The sequence below is a fragment of the Carcharodon carcharias genome, chromosome 15 (genome assembly GCF_017639515.1).
Source record: "Carcharodon carcharias isolate sCarCar2 chromosome 15, sCarCar2.pri, whole genome shotgun sequence".
In the NCBI taxonomy this organism is placed as follows: domain Eukaryota; kingdom Metazoa; phylum Chordata; class Chondrichthyes; order Lamniformes; family Lamnidae; genus Carcharodon; species Carcharodon carcharias.
In genome coordinates, this window is record NC_054481.1 from 24,653,548 (window position 1) to 24,666,450 (window position 12,903).

Here is a 12,903-nt window from a genome sequence, read left to right on the forward strand (position 1 = left end):
ATCCACCTTCAGACCTTTCAGTTTTCCAAGCACCTTCTCCTTGGTATTGGCCACCATACTCACCTCTGCCCACAGACTCTCTTGAACTTTGGGGATGTTACTCATGTCTTCCACAGTGATTTCTGATGCAAAGTACCTATTCAGTTCCTCCGTCATTTCTTTGTTCCCCACTACTACTTCTCCAGCGTCATTTTCCAGCGGCCCAATGTCCACTTTTGCCTCTCTCTTAACCTTTATATATCTAAAAAAACTCTTGCAATCTTCTTTTATATTACTGGCTAGTTTACCCTCATATTTAATCTTCTCCTTCCTTATTTCTTTTTTAGTTGTCCTCTGTTGGTCTTTGTAGGCTTCCCAATCCCCTGGTTTCCCACTGCTCTTCGCCGCATTGTATGCTTTCTCTTTAGCTTTTATGCTGTCCCTGACTTCCCTTGTCAACATGGTTGCCTCATCCTCCCTTTAGTATGCTTCTTCTTCCTAGGGATGAATTTTTGCTGTGTCTCCCAAATTACTCCTAGAAACTCCTGCCATTGCTGTTCCACTGTCTTTCCTGCTAGGCTCATCTCCCAGTCAATTCTGGCCAGCTCCTCCCTCATGCCTCTGTAGTTGCCTTTATTCAACTGTAATACTGTTACATCTGATTCCAGCTTTTTCCTCTCAAATTGCAGGGTAAATTCTATCATATTATGGTCACTTCCTCCTAAGGGTTCCTTCACCTTAAGCTCCCTTATCAAATCTGCCTCATTACACATCACTAAATCTAGAATTGCCTGTTCCCTAGTGGGCTCCACCACAAGCTGCTCCAAAAAGCCATCTCGTAGACATTCCACAAATTCCTTTTCTTGGGATCCACTACCAACCTTATTTTCCCAGTCTACCTGCATATTGAAATCCTCCATGATCACTGTAACCTTGCCTTTCTTACATGCCTTTTCTATCTCCTGGTGTATCTTGTGCCCCACATCCTGACTACTGTTCGGAGGCCTGTACATAACTCCCAATATGGTTTTCTTCACCTTTGCGATTCCTCAACTCTACCCACACAGAGTCTACATCATCTGACCCTACGTCGTTTCTTGCTATCGATTTAATTTAATTTCTTACTAACAAAGCAACCCCACCCCCTCTGCCAACCTGCCTATCTTTTCGATAGGATGTATGTCCTTGGATATTTAGTTCCCAGTCCTGATCCCCTTGCAGCCATGTCTCCGTGATGCCCACCGCATCATACCTGCCAATTTCAATCAGCGCCACAAGCTCATTTACCTTATTTTGTACACTGCGTGCATTCAGATACAACACCTTCAGTCCTCTATTTCCCGTCCCCTTGAGGCTTTTGAAATTGTTGCCTGCCCACCTGCCCATGTTGCCCATGCGACGAGCGTAAAATTGCACGAGGGCAAAATACAGCCCAATGCCTTTTTAGCAGCCTCTTAACTGGCCTTGTAATTGATGGGCGGGTGCAGCTCCAACTCCTGCCTGCACCCGCCGAGCGAAATTTCGCGCGAGTGTGTGATGACGTCGGGATGCTCACCCGATGTCATCGCGCGTTATTTTATGCTCGAGCGTGTTGGGCGCGCGCCTGCAAACCGAATGGAAAATTAAGAGCAGACTCTTAATTCCGAATAATAATGAGGTTACCCGGAAAAATAATTTTAATGTAGGCTTGAGTGCATGGTGTTGAAATATTGGCCCAAGCACCTTAAGAGTTAAAATTTTGAGACATTATTTGAAATGTTTTGGCACCATGCCATTCTAACCCTTGGGGCACCTGGCTTACAGCAGGATCCTTTGTATCTGAGAGTGTTGTTCCAGAACAAAACATCATCGTGTCACAGAATGGTCTACGGTGTAATTAGACCATAGCTCAATTAGCTGAGTGCACTTTCTGAGAGACAGATTTCAGGCCAGATATGAAAGGACTCTCCAGCTTCTGTGCCCCTCGCCCCCACCATTGCCCAGACTGAATGTGACACTGTTAAAGAAAATTATGTCTCTCTCAGTCATCATTTGCCTTTTCCATTACAAAAACAAAAATGCTTGGAAAAACTCAGCAGGTCTGACAGCATCTGCGGAGAGGAATACAGTTAACGTTTCGAGTCCGTATGACTCTTCATCAGAACTAAGGAAAAATAGAAAAGAGATGAAATACAAACTGGTTTAAGGTGGGGTGGGACAGGTAGAGCTGGATAGAGGGCCAGTGATAGGTGGAGATTGCCAAAAGATGTTATAGACAAAAGGACAAAGAGGTGTTGAAGGTGGTGATATTAGCTAAGGAATGTGCTAACAGGTGACTTTAAGGGTAGAAAGCAGGACGAGCAAGGTACAGGTAGCCCTGGTGGGGGTGGGGTGGGGGGAAGGGATCAAAATAGGCTAAAGGGTAGAGATAAAACAATGGATGGAAATACATTTAAAAATGATGGAAATAGGTGGTAAAAGAAAAATATATATAAATTATTGGAAAAAAGTGGGATCGGAAAGGCGTGGGGGTGGAGGAGAGGGTTCATGATCTAAAGTTGTTGAACTCAATATTCAGTCCAGAAGGCTGTAAAGTGCCTAATCGGAAGATGAGGTGCTGTTCCTCCAGTTTGCGTTGAGCTTCACTGGAACATTGCAGCAGGCCATTGTTCATTCTGGTTGTAATCCATGGCCTTGGGTTCTATTTCTGTAAACAGAGAGGCTATTGTGACCATATTTATGGTCAGTTTGGACCTGTCTCCTGTAATGAGCTCTGTAATCCCTATGGCTCGCTGAGTAACACTCTCACCTCTAATGTCAAAAGTTTGTGGATCAGGTTCCAGTCCAGAGACTTAAGCACAGAATCCAACCCAACACTCCGCTGGAGTACTGCGCTTATTCCACTATCTCTAGTGACCAACAACCTATATTAACATTAAAGTACATGATGGACTAAATATGAAGGTCATGGGGGCAGTTGCTAAAACGTTGCTCATTTTGGATCTGGAGTAACCAGTTTGTTTTCTCACTCGCACCAGCTGTTTCAGAAAGTAAATGGGTCCCGATTGCTGCCTCGCATCTCCTGAATGGTAGAGCACTTGATGGAAAACCTTCATTTAAGGTGAACACTATGATATTAAAGTAGACAGGCAGGACTTGGTTTGTGTCCAAATGGAGGACGGGAATGTAATGGAGAAAGTAAATTGTGGCAAAGTAAACACACAAAAGAAACAAAACGATCTGAGGTTAGAGTCAAATTGCAGCACGAGTTTGTGCTTGTACCAGAGTGCCAGAAGCATTCAGATTAAGATGCTTCAGTTCGAGGTGCATGCTTCAACTGGAAAACATAATATAGATCAGTCTAATGTGGGAATTCATTCAATGTGCAAGGAAATGGGACATTCCAGGAAAAAGAGAACTTGCATTGTTATGGCACCTTTCATGATCTAGGGGTGTCCCAAAGTGCTTTACAGCCAATTAAGTGTCTTTTGGAGTGTTGTTGCTGTTATAATGCGGGGAAATGTCGCAGCTAGTTCACCGCACAGCAAGATCCCACAATCTGCAATGTGAATATGATCGGATAATCTGTTTTAGTGTTGTTGGTTGATAGTTAAATATTGGCCAAGTCACCGGGTAGAACTCTCCTGCTCTTTTACGAAATAGTGCCATGGAATTGTTTATGTCCATCTGAGAGGACAGACAGGTCCTCACCTATCCAAATGATGCCATCTTTGACAGTGCAGCACTTCATCAGTACTACCCTGGGTGTGTCAATCTAGATTTTGTGGTCAGATTTATGGAGTGGGACTTGAACCTACAGCCTTTTCACCCAGCAGTGAGAGTGTTACCCACTGAATTGTGGCTGATGCTAGCGTCAAGTGCTCTGGCTAGATGCCCATTTGAGCACAGTACCACGTTCTGGTCACTGAGAAACCAGGGCAACATTAAACCCTGGAGCTGAGGCAGAATGGAGCAAAGGCATGAAACTATGTCAGTATTAGGAGGAAAAGCTGGTGGAAGTTGGGCTTTTTAGCTTTGAAGGGCAGGCCACTGAGAAGGGCTCTCACAGAGCTTTGAAAAATAACAGTACAGAAAGAGTTCAATCTGAAATGCTACTTCGGTGAAATTGTGACAGTAAGATAAGGAAGGGCATAAATTCAAATTTGTGAATGGCAAACACAGGACTGAGATCAGGATATTCTTTCTCACATAAAGTAATGGAGGGGTCATCAACAGTGCTATCAAGCAGCACTTACTTAGCAATAACCTGCTCACTGACACCCAATTTAGGTTCCGCCAGGGCCACTCAGCTCCTGACCTCATTACAGCCTTGGTTCAAACATGGGCAAAACAGCTGAATTCCCAAAGTGAGGTGAGAGTGACTGCCCTTGACATCAAGGCAGCATTTGACTGAGTGTGGCATCAAGGAGCCCCAGCAAAACTGGAGTCAATGGGAATCAGGGGGAAAACTCTCCGCTGGTTAGAATCATACACAGCACAAAGGAAGATGATTGTGGTTGTTGGAGGTCAATCATCTCAGCTCCAGGACATCACTGCAGGAGTTCTCACGATAGTGTCCTCAGCCCAACCATCTTCAGCTGCTTCCTCAATGACCTTCCTTCCATCATAAGGTCAGAAGTGGGGATGTTTGCTGATGATTGCACAATGTTCAGCACCATTCGCGACTCCTCAGACACTGAAGCAGTCCATATCCAAATGCAGCAAGACCTGGACAATATCCAGGCTTGGGCTGACAAGTGACAATTAACATTCACGCCACACATATGTCAGGCAATGACCATCTCCAGTGAGAGAGACCAACTATCGACCCTTGCTATTTAATGGCATCACCGCTGAATCCTCCTCTATCAACATCCAGGGGGTTACCATTGACCAGAAACTGATCTGGACTAGCCATATAAATACAGTGGCTACACGAGCAGGTCAGATGCTAGGAATCGTGCGATGAGTAACTCACTTCCTGATTCCCCAAAGCCTGTTCACCATCTACAAGGCACAAGTTAGGAGTGCGATGGAATATTTCCCACTTGCCTGGATAAGCGCAGCTCCCACAACACTCAAGAAGCTTGTCACCATCCAGGACAAAGCAGCCCGCTTGATTGATTGCCACCAAATCCACAAACATTCACTCCCTTCACCACCGACGTACAGTAGCAGCAGTGTGTACCATCTACAAGATGCACTGCAGGAATTCATCAAGGCTCCATTGACAGCATCTTCCAAACCCACAACCAGTACCATCTAGAAGGACAAAGGCAGCAGATAGATGGGAACACCACCACCTAGAAGTTCCCCTCCAAGTCGCTCACCATCCTTACTTGGAAATATATCACTGTTCCTTCACTGTTGCTGGGTCAAAATCCTGGAACTCCCTCCCTAACAGCACTGTGGGTGTATCTGCACCACAGGGACCGCAGCTGTTCAAGAAGGCAGCTCACCACCACCTTCTCAAGGGCATCTAGGGATGGGCAATAAATGCTGGCCCAGCCAGTGAAGACCACAAGAGATGGGTTAAAAGGGGTTAAAAGTTCAGTGGTTTTGAAAAAAAAAGTAAAAAAGCTTTACCGTTGCTTAGTGACGGTGATCCAGGGACAGACACAGGAAAGACAGGAGTTGAGAGGGGCAGTGTTCAGTGTGTGTGTCAGAAAGAAAGACATGGGTTTGTAGCTCTCTGAGAAGAAAAACCTACAAGGCCAGTGGGACAATGGTTATTGAATAATCAGTTATGAGATTCAGTCAGGTGATCAGTTTAGCAGAGGTGCTACTGAAAGACTGAGTTTAGGAAACCCATTTGTTTGCTCAGCAGTTGAAGAAACAGTGAGTTTAGAGTCTGGCTTTTGGGTGTCTCGGGGAGAAGCATCATGTGAATGTTCAGGAATTCACCAGAAGAAAATCGTTTGCACCTGCGAGTCCCAAACGGGAAGCCTTTGTGTCAAGCTAATGGTAACTGTTCATTGGTTTATGCTTGTAAAGATATTGCTGGGGGTAAAGGAACTTAAAGGGTACAAATTTGATTCGTCTCCTTGTGCTTGTTTTGATTCCTCCAACCTTTATGTCTGGTGTAATACAGTTCACTTTTCTTGTTTTAATAAATATTTTATTCTTTGTATAAAAAGTTCATCATCACACCCCTGTGAATTTCTTCAATAACTTCCCTCCACATTTCTAAACAGCATAAGGTTATGATCTATAAAGCCAAGTTTCACTCTGGGATCTGACTTATCCAGTATTAACGTCAGCTGGGATTGTAGCACTATTTTCAGTTTGTCGCAAGATAATGTGGGGAGTGAGGTCTAATACTAAATCCCCAGCCCATAAGCGGTCCCTAAACTTTTGCTCACATTCTCCCACACCTCACTAGCACAAATGTTGGCTGTCCTTCCCCTTTGTCCACCCTGCTTTGAAATAATGATGAGAGGGTCTCAGGATTCCCGTTGACTCCTCCTGCCTCAGTACCACCTACACACAGTGAGATGGACACTAGGGAGGTGACAGATGGGTTACAGCGACCGGGAGACATCCAGGGTGGGAGGGAGACGATCTTGGCTTTGGCTGTAACTCCCCTCTCCTAACTCCTCCAAATTCCAGAAAGACTCATCCAGGGGCATCTAACACTCAACAGGGCAGAGTGGAAAGGTTGAAGTTCATCAGGTGAAAGTCCCTTCCTCATTCCACAACCTGCATTCTTACATAATGAATTACATTCCTGTAAACTTCCTTAACAGTTATGCTTTCTTGTGATCTTGCTGAAATCTTTTCAATGCAGGGATCAATAATTTTGAAGCCTTGAAACTGGAACGATGATACAATCCTGCCTCCAATATTGATTGGGGTGGGATTGGGTGGTGTGGAATATTAAATACGTTTTCAAAAGGTATCTCCCCGATATTCAGGTGTCCTAGGGTTATGGGGACAGGAGGAGGCCATTCAGCTCCTTGAGCTATTCTGCCATTTAATTAGATCATGCCTGCTCTGTTTCTTATCTTCATCTACCCACCTTGGTTCCATATACATTATCCAACAAAAATCCATCAAATTCAATTTTTTAAAAATTTATTATTTCACAGGGTGTGGGCATTGCTGGCTAGGCCAGCATTTATTGCCCATCCCTAAAAAAAGCAATGCTCCCTTGAATCACTGCAGTCCATGTGTTGTAGGTATGCCCACAAAGCTGTTTGGGAGGGAGTTCCAGGATTTTGGACCAGCAACAGGTTTGGAACAGCAATATAGTTCCAACTCAGGATATTGTGTGGCTTGGAGGGGAACTTTCAGTTGGTGGTGTTCCCATGCAGCTACTGCCCTTGTCCTTCTAGGTGGTAGAAGTCACGGGTTTGGAAAGTGCTGTCAAAGTGATGCAGTACATCTTGCAGATGATACACACTGCTACCACTTTGTGACAGTGGCAGAGGAACCAAATGTTTAAGGTGGTGGATGTGGTGACAATCAAGCGGGCTGCTTTGTCCTGAATGGTATTGAGCTTCTTGAGTGTTGTTGGAGCTGCACTCATCCAGGCAAGTGGGGAATATTCCATCACATTCCTGACTTGTGCCTTGTAGATAGCGGACAGGCTTTGGGGAGTCAGGAGGTGGGTTACTCACCACTGAATTCCGAGCCTCTGACCTGCTCTTGTAGTCGTGGTATTTATTGGCTGGTCCAGTTCAGTTTCTGGTCAATGGGAACCCCAAGATGTTGACCTCCAACATCAATTACTTTATCGGGGAGATTTCCAGATTCCCACTATCCTTTGTATGAAGAAATATCTCCTGACATCACCCATGAATGGCCTAGCTACATTCTCCCCCACCTTCCTCCAATCCCCCCACCGCCCCCAGTTCTGGGCTCTCCCACAAGAAGAAATCACTTGTTTGGATTTTCCTCCTGGCTTCAGGATCTGATGTCAAGACCAAAATGAGGGTCTGGTTTGTGTGCTTGCTGGAGGTGTGCCTGTCAGTGCAGTTGCCCTGGAGACAGTCTCCTCATTGGCTGCCTCCATGCTTGCCATTCAGATAAGGAAGGCAGATAGGCTCCCGTTCGCCCATCATGCCCTGTGCTCGCTGACCAACACTAGTTCTCTGTCCAGCAATAGCTCAATTTTAAAGTTCTCATCTTCATTTTCAAGCCACTCCCTGGTCTTGCCTCTCCATTCTCCCTCCCACCCTACAGCCCGCCAACACCTCCACTCCTCCAATGCTGACCTCTGTTGGCCGACTGAGGATAGTCGGTCATGCTTTCAGCTGTCTAGACCCTCAGCTCCGGAATTTCCCTCCTAAGCCGCCCCACTCTCTCCTCTGTTAAGATGACCATTAAAACATATCTCTTTGACCTAGCTTTTTGGCCCTATTTTTGCTCCTTATGTGGCTCACTCTCAAATTTTGTTTGATGATAATCCTGTGAAGCACCCAGGAACTTTTCACTACATTAAGGGTGCTATATAAATGACGTTGTTGCTAAGAAACAAACTATTCAAACAAATCGAAACTCATAGGCCAGAATTTGACTCCTCGCAGCCGCCTGACCCAAACGCATGTGAAATAGCGCGGGATGATGTCGGGCGAGTGTCCCAACGTCATCGCGCACTCTTGCGATATTTCACTTGGCGGGCGCGCGTGGCAGACGGACGCATGCCCGCCGACAATTAGGTGGGCAATTCGGCCCATAACGATGCAATTAACAGCGATTTAATGTGACCCGTCCACATTTACGGCTGGCGGATGGGCCATTCTCCCAGGCGGCATTCCCATTTTTGCTCGAAACTCGATCCAGGGTGGGATGAAATCTCCGTGCGGAAATAAAATAAAAAGGTATATCTGGGTAACGGGTTTTTTTATGAGGTATGCTTTCCGGTGCTTGATTGTCCTGCACGAACGTGTTTTGAAGCACTTTTGTCGTTTCATTTATTTCGTATGCTTGTAGTTTCTCAATATTATTCGATCATCACTAACACCACTGCTTTTCCTTTTTGAGGTCAGTAGTTCGATAAGTTGAAACAACAGAAAAGAAAATCGAGCTTCAAACATGTTCACAAGGTTTATGATCTCTTCTTCATTAAGGCTGGAGGTCTGCAGCTCCCTGGAGCAGCTGTCTGCCTTCAGGGATCTCACTCACCCACACACTCAGTCCGGTCACCGCCCAACGCTCTTCCCAATCCCACCCCGGCAGCGCTGAGCATTTCAGTGTGTGTTTCCCGCTGGCTGGCCGTTAATTGACCAGCCAGTGTGAAATTGCAGTTGGGGGGGGGGTGCCGATTGCGGTTGGGGGTTCATTTCCCGTCCATGTCCAGACCCACCGATGACGCGCACCCAACTAACAGAAAGTTCAGGCTATAGACACTAAAGATTGTGATAATGACTGGAAGACGATTGGAACGTGTAGTGACACCAAAGGAATATGTCTACTGCTAATTTACACAGATAGACAGTGGCTTAATAAGTGAAGAAAATAGCTGAGAAACATACTCACTTCATTGGTTTAAAGAGTGCCTGCCCATAGTTCTGGAAAGACATGATGAGTTTTAGCTGTGTGCCTCCAGATTTCATCGCTGTGAGGAAAACACAGGTGGATAATTAATTAATATGCAACATGTATTCTAATCAAAATGCAAATTATTTCCCAATTTGAGCGATTAGCCCTTTCTCTCAGGTTATATGACACAACATAAGAACAGGAGTAGGTCATCAACCCCTCAAACATAGTCCACCATTCAAGGTTAATCACTTTCACAAATTCCATTCACCTGCCTTTGTTTCATATTCCCTGAACAGCTACCTGACTAAAATCTATCGCTCTCAGTCTTCGACATTTTCATTGATCTAAAATGCACGGCCTTCTTGGGGAGAGACTTGCAAGCTTCCAATGCCCTGTGTGTGAGAAAACGTTTCCTTATTTCACTCCTAAATTGTCTCACTCTAATTTTGACATAGTGTCATTTTATTCTCAATTTCCCCTCGCATGAGGAAATAGCTTCTCCGTGCCTACCCTGGCAGGAACGCAATTGAGACAGATTACATCAAATGTACATAATCCATTCCAAATCAGAAATCACGCTATTTTTCCCTCTCTTTTGCTTGTCAAGCGGTTCCATGGACAAACTGGAGAAGCGAGGGTTGTTCTCCTTTGAGCAGTGTGGTTAACGAGAGATTTAACATAGAGATGATCAAAACTATTAAGGGTTTTGAGATGGTGAATAAGAAGAAACTTGAACTGGTAAAAGAGATGGCAACTAGAGGACGCAGATTCAAGGTGATTGGTCAAAGGACTAGAGGGAACATTAGTTTCTTTTAATGCAGTGAGTTGTGATCTAGAATGCACTGCCTGAAAGGGTGGTGGAAGCAGACTTAATAATAACTTACAAAAGGGAGTTGGTTAAATTTTCCTTGAAAAATAAAATGTTGCAAGTCTATGGGGAGAAAGCAGGGAGAGTGGAACTAATTGGATAGCTCTTTCAGTGAGCTGTCACAGGCATAATGGGCTCCTTCTGTGGAGCATGATTCTATGATTCTAACTCTGTGCCAGTGAGATGATGCTCACCTGTGACACAGCCTCAATGTGGCCAGTAGCTCCCATTGAAGGCAAAGGAGGTGCTTACACTGTTTGGATAGGAACAGGTCAAAATTGAGGCCTGTGTGGGTCAGTGGCCATGCCTTCAGGCATTTGGTCACACAATCAATTTATTACCATTACATTCGAGTACAATGATTCTTTGTCACTGATTGGGTCCGAATACGAGTGAAACACTTGTTTGCTGTACATGAATGGGAAGGTGTGGCCTGCATCAATGTGGTGACTGAAGGGAATGGAGAACACTGGAAAATCAGTTAGTAAGGGCTAACATGGAGCGGGGACGCTTCCTTCAATCTATCACATGGAAATATATTCAATCATCTTATTCTGGATATTCCCCAATCCTCTCCCTGGGGACACTGCATGATTCTATTCCTCCCCTAGAAGGTCATTCTGTATGTGTGAATCTTTGTGGCAGGCTGTTCTCACAACCTCTGTAAACTTGAACTGATCCAATACTCTGCTACCTGTCTCCTAACTCATACCATGTTCTGTTCACCCATCACACCTGTGCTTGCTGATCTACATTGGCTCCCAGTTCAGCAACACCTTGATTTCAAAATTCTCAGCCTTGTTTTCAAATCCTTCCCTATCTCTGTAATCTCCTGCAGCCCCCAGAATCTGTGAAATCTCTGTGTTCCTCCAATTCTGGCCCCTTGTTCATCCCCGATTTCCCTTGCCTCATCATTGATGACTGTGCCTTCAGCTGCCTGGACCCTAAGCTCTCGCATTCGCTCCCGCACCTCTCCACCCTTCTCCCCTCAAGTATTGCTGAAAGAAGAGACATGCACGTTCCATGCTGCATTCTTCATGGCAATGCCTCCATCAATCAGAGTCCACTTGCCAACCAATCAGCACTCTCTTCTCATGAAGTATAAATTGTTGCTTTCCCCTTATAGTGGTATTCTTGTGAAGTGTCCTGATCAGCGCAAGATGAAAAGCTTCAACATGTCTCTTTTTTCAGCAATCTCCTTATGTGACTCTGTGTCAAATTCTGCTCGATAATCACTCTTGTGCAGTGCCTTTGGGTGTCTTCCGCCATCAAAGGTGCTATATAAATGGAAGTTTTTGTTAGTGTACAGAGCATCATTCCTGACCTCTACAGTAGTATGTGCTACATTAATAAGAAGAAGGAGCCCCCAGATGAAATGAATTTTCCCTCCCTAAGTTCACTTTTTCCTACATTTTACTGTTAGACCCAAAGCACCTAAGTGATTACCATTAAATGAATGGAGACATCGAGAGATTTCTGGAATGAAGGAAAATTAGAATGACTGTTCCTTTTGTGTCATGCTTCTCTTTCTTTCTTCTAATCTTTGTTCCTCTTCCCCTCTTTTGTGTTCATGATGAATAATGGTCCGTTTTGTATTCTTAAAATTAGAACTAGGGCCTTGATGGGTGGTGCCAGGAAGCACTTCTTCACACAGATCTGGAACACTTCCCCCACACCCCCTCCCCAAAAAGCTGGGGCTCATTTGGAAATTTCAAACGGAGAATGATTTATTTTTGTTAGGTGAAGAATGTTAAGGGTTACGGAACCAAGGCGGGTGGACGGAGTTAAGAGGCGGACCAGTCATGATCGAACTGAATGGCAGAACAGGCTCAATGGGCCAAAGGGCCTCTTCCTTCTTTCTCATCTGATGATGAGAGGAACAGTGAGGTACATTGTGTGGAAACATGGAATCGCACCGTTCGTGCATGTGACTTCATTGTAGCAAAAATGAACAATCTTGTTCATCCCCTTCCTCCAGTTTGAAAAACATGAGGTGCTTTTCAGGCTGCCTGCTTTGCAATTCAAAAGATAGATTTTCATATTTAGTGCAGGGCAATTCTGGAACGCAGCCAGTGTACATAATCTCTTTCCTTCCTTAGGTAGTGATGAGAAGGCCTGAGATCAGCTGCAGGGCTTTATAAATTTTAAAACAGTTTTTTTTATTGTGTGCACCTGATGAAATTAGTGGTCGACCTGAGGAAAAAAGAAGTAATCTTCACTTCGTTCTCCTGAGATGAAAACGTCATCTTGAATTAACTGGTGACAAGTAGAATATTTCAGCAAAAATCAGTGCAGCACACCAGATTTACAAGCACAATGGCTTCTTCACTTGATCTTATCTAGGACAGTTTATATTATATATTCGTAACTTTTGGTCTGGTGGAGGCTTTTTGGAAAGAATGTCGCAGGACCTCTTCTCCGCACTAAAACTCTTCCTCCCATGCTTTCAACGGAATCGTCCCAGAATCGCGCTAAATGTGGCAGCGGGTGTGAAAGACGAAGTTTTACCCGGCGGCCGCGAAGACGGGTTTTTGCACCATATCGACCGTTTCCCGCCTCATTAATTATGCAGCCACAGGAACCACGCTGTC

The 12,903-nt window shown here is 44.9% G+C and overlaps 1 protein-coding gene across 2 annotated transcripts in view; it reads right to left on the bottom strand.

Moving 5' to 3' along the window:
• Nucleotides 1-12,903, bottom strand: part of fam20cb (FAM20C golgi associated secretory pathway kinase b) — a 96,014-nt gene that overhangs the window by 47,046 nt on the left and 36,065 nt on the right. For both annotated transcript variants that reach the window (XM_041207138.1, XM_041207139.1), the window contains exon 3: nucleotides 9,439-9,517. In XM_041207138.1, the coding sequence (XP_041063072.1) occupies nucleotides 9,439-9,517 (79 nt within the window). The remainder of the gene's footprint in view (nucleotides 1-9,438; nucleotides 9,518-12,903) is intronic.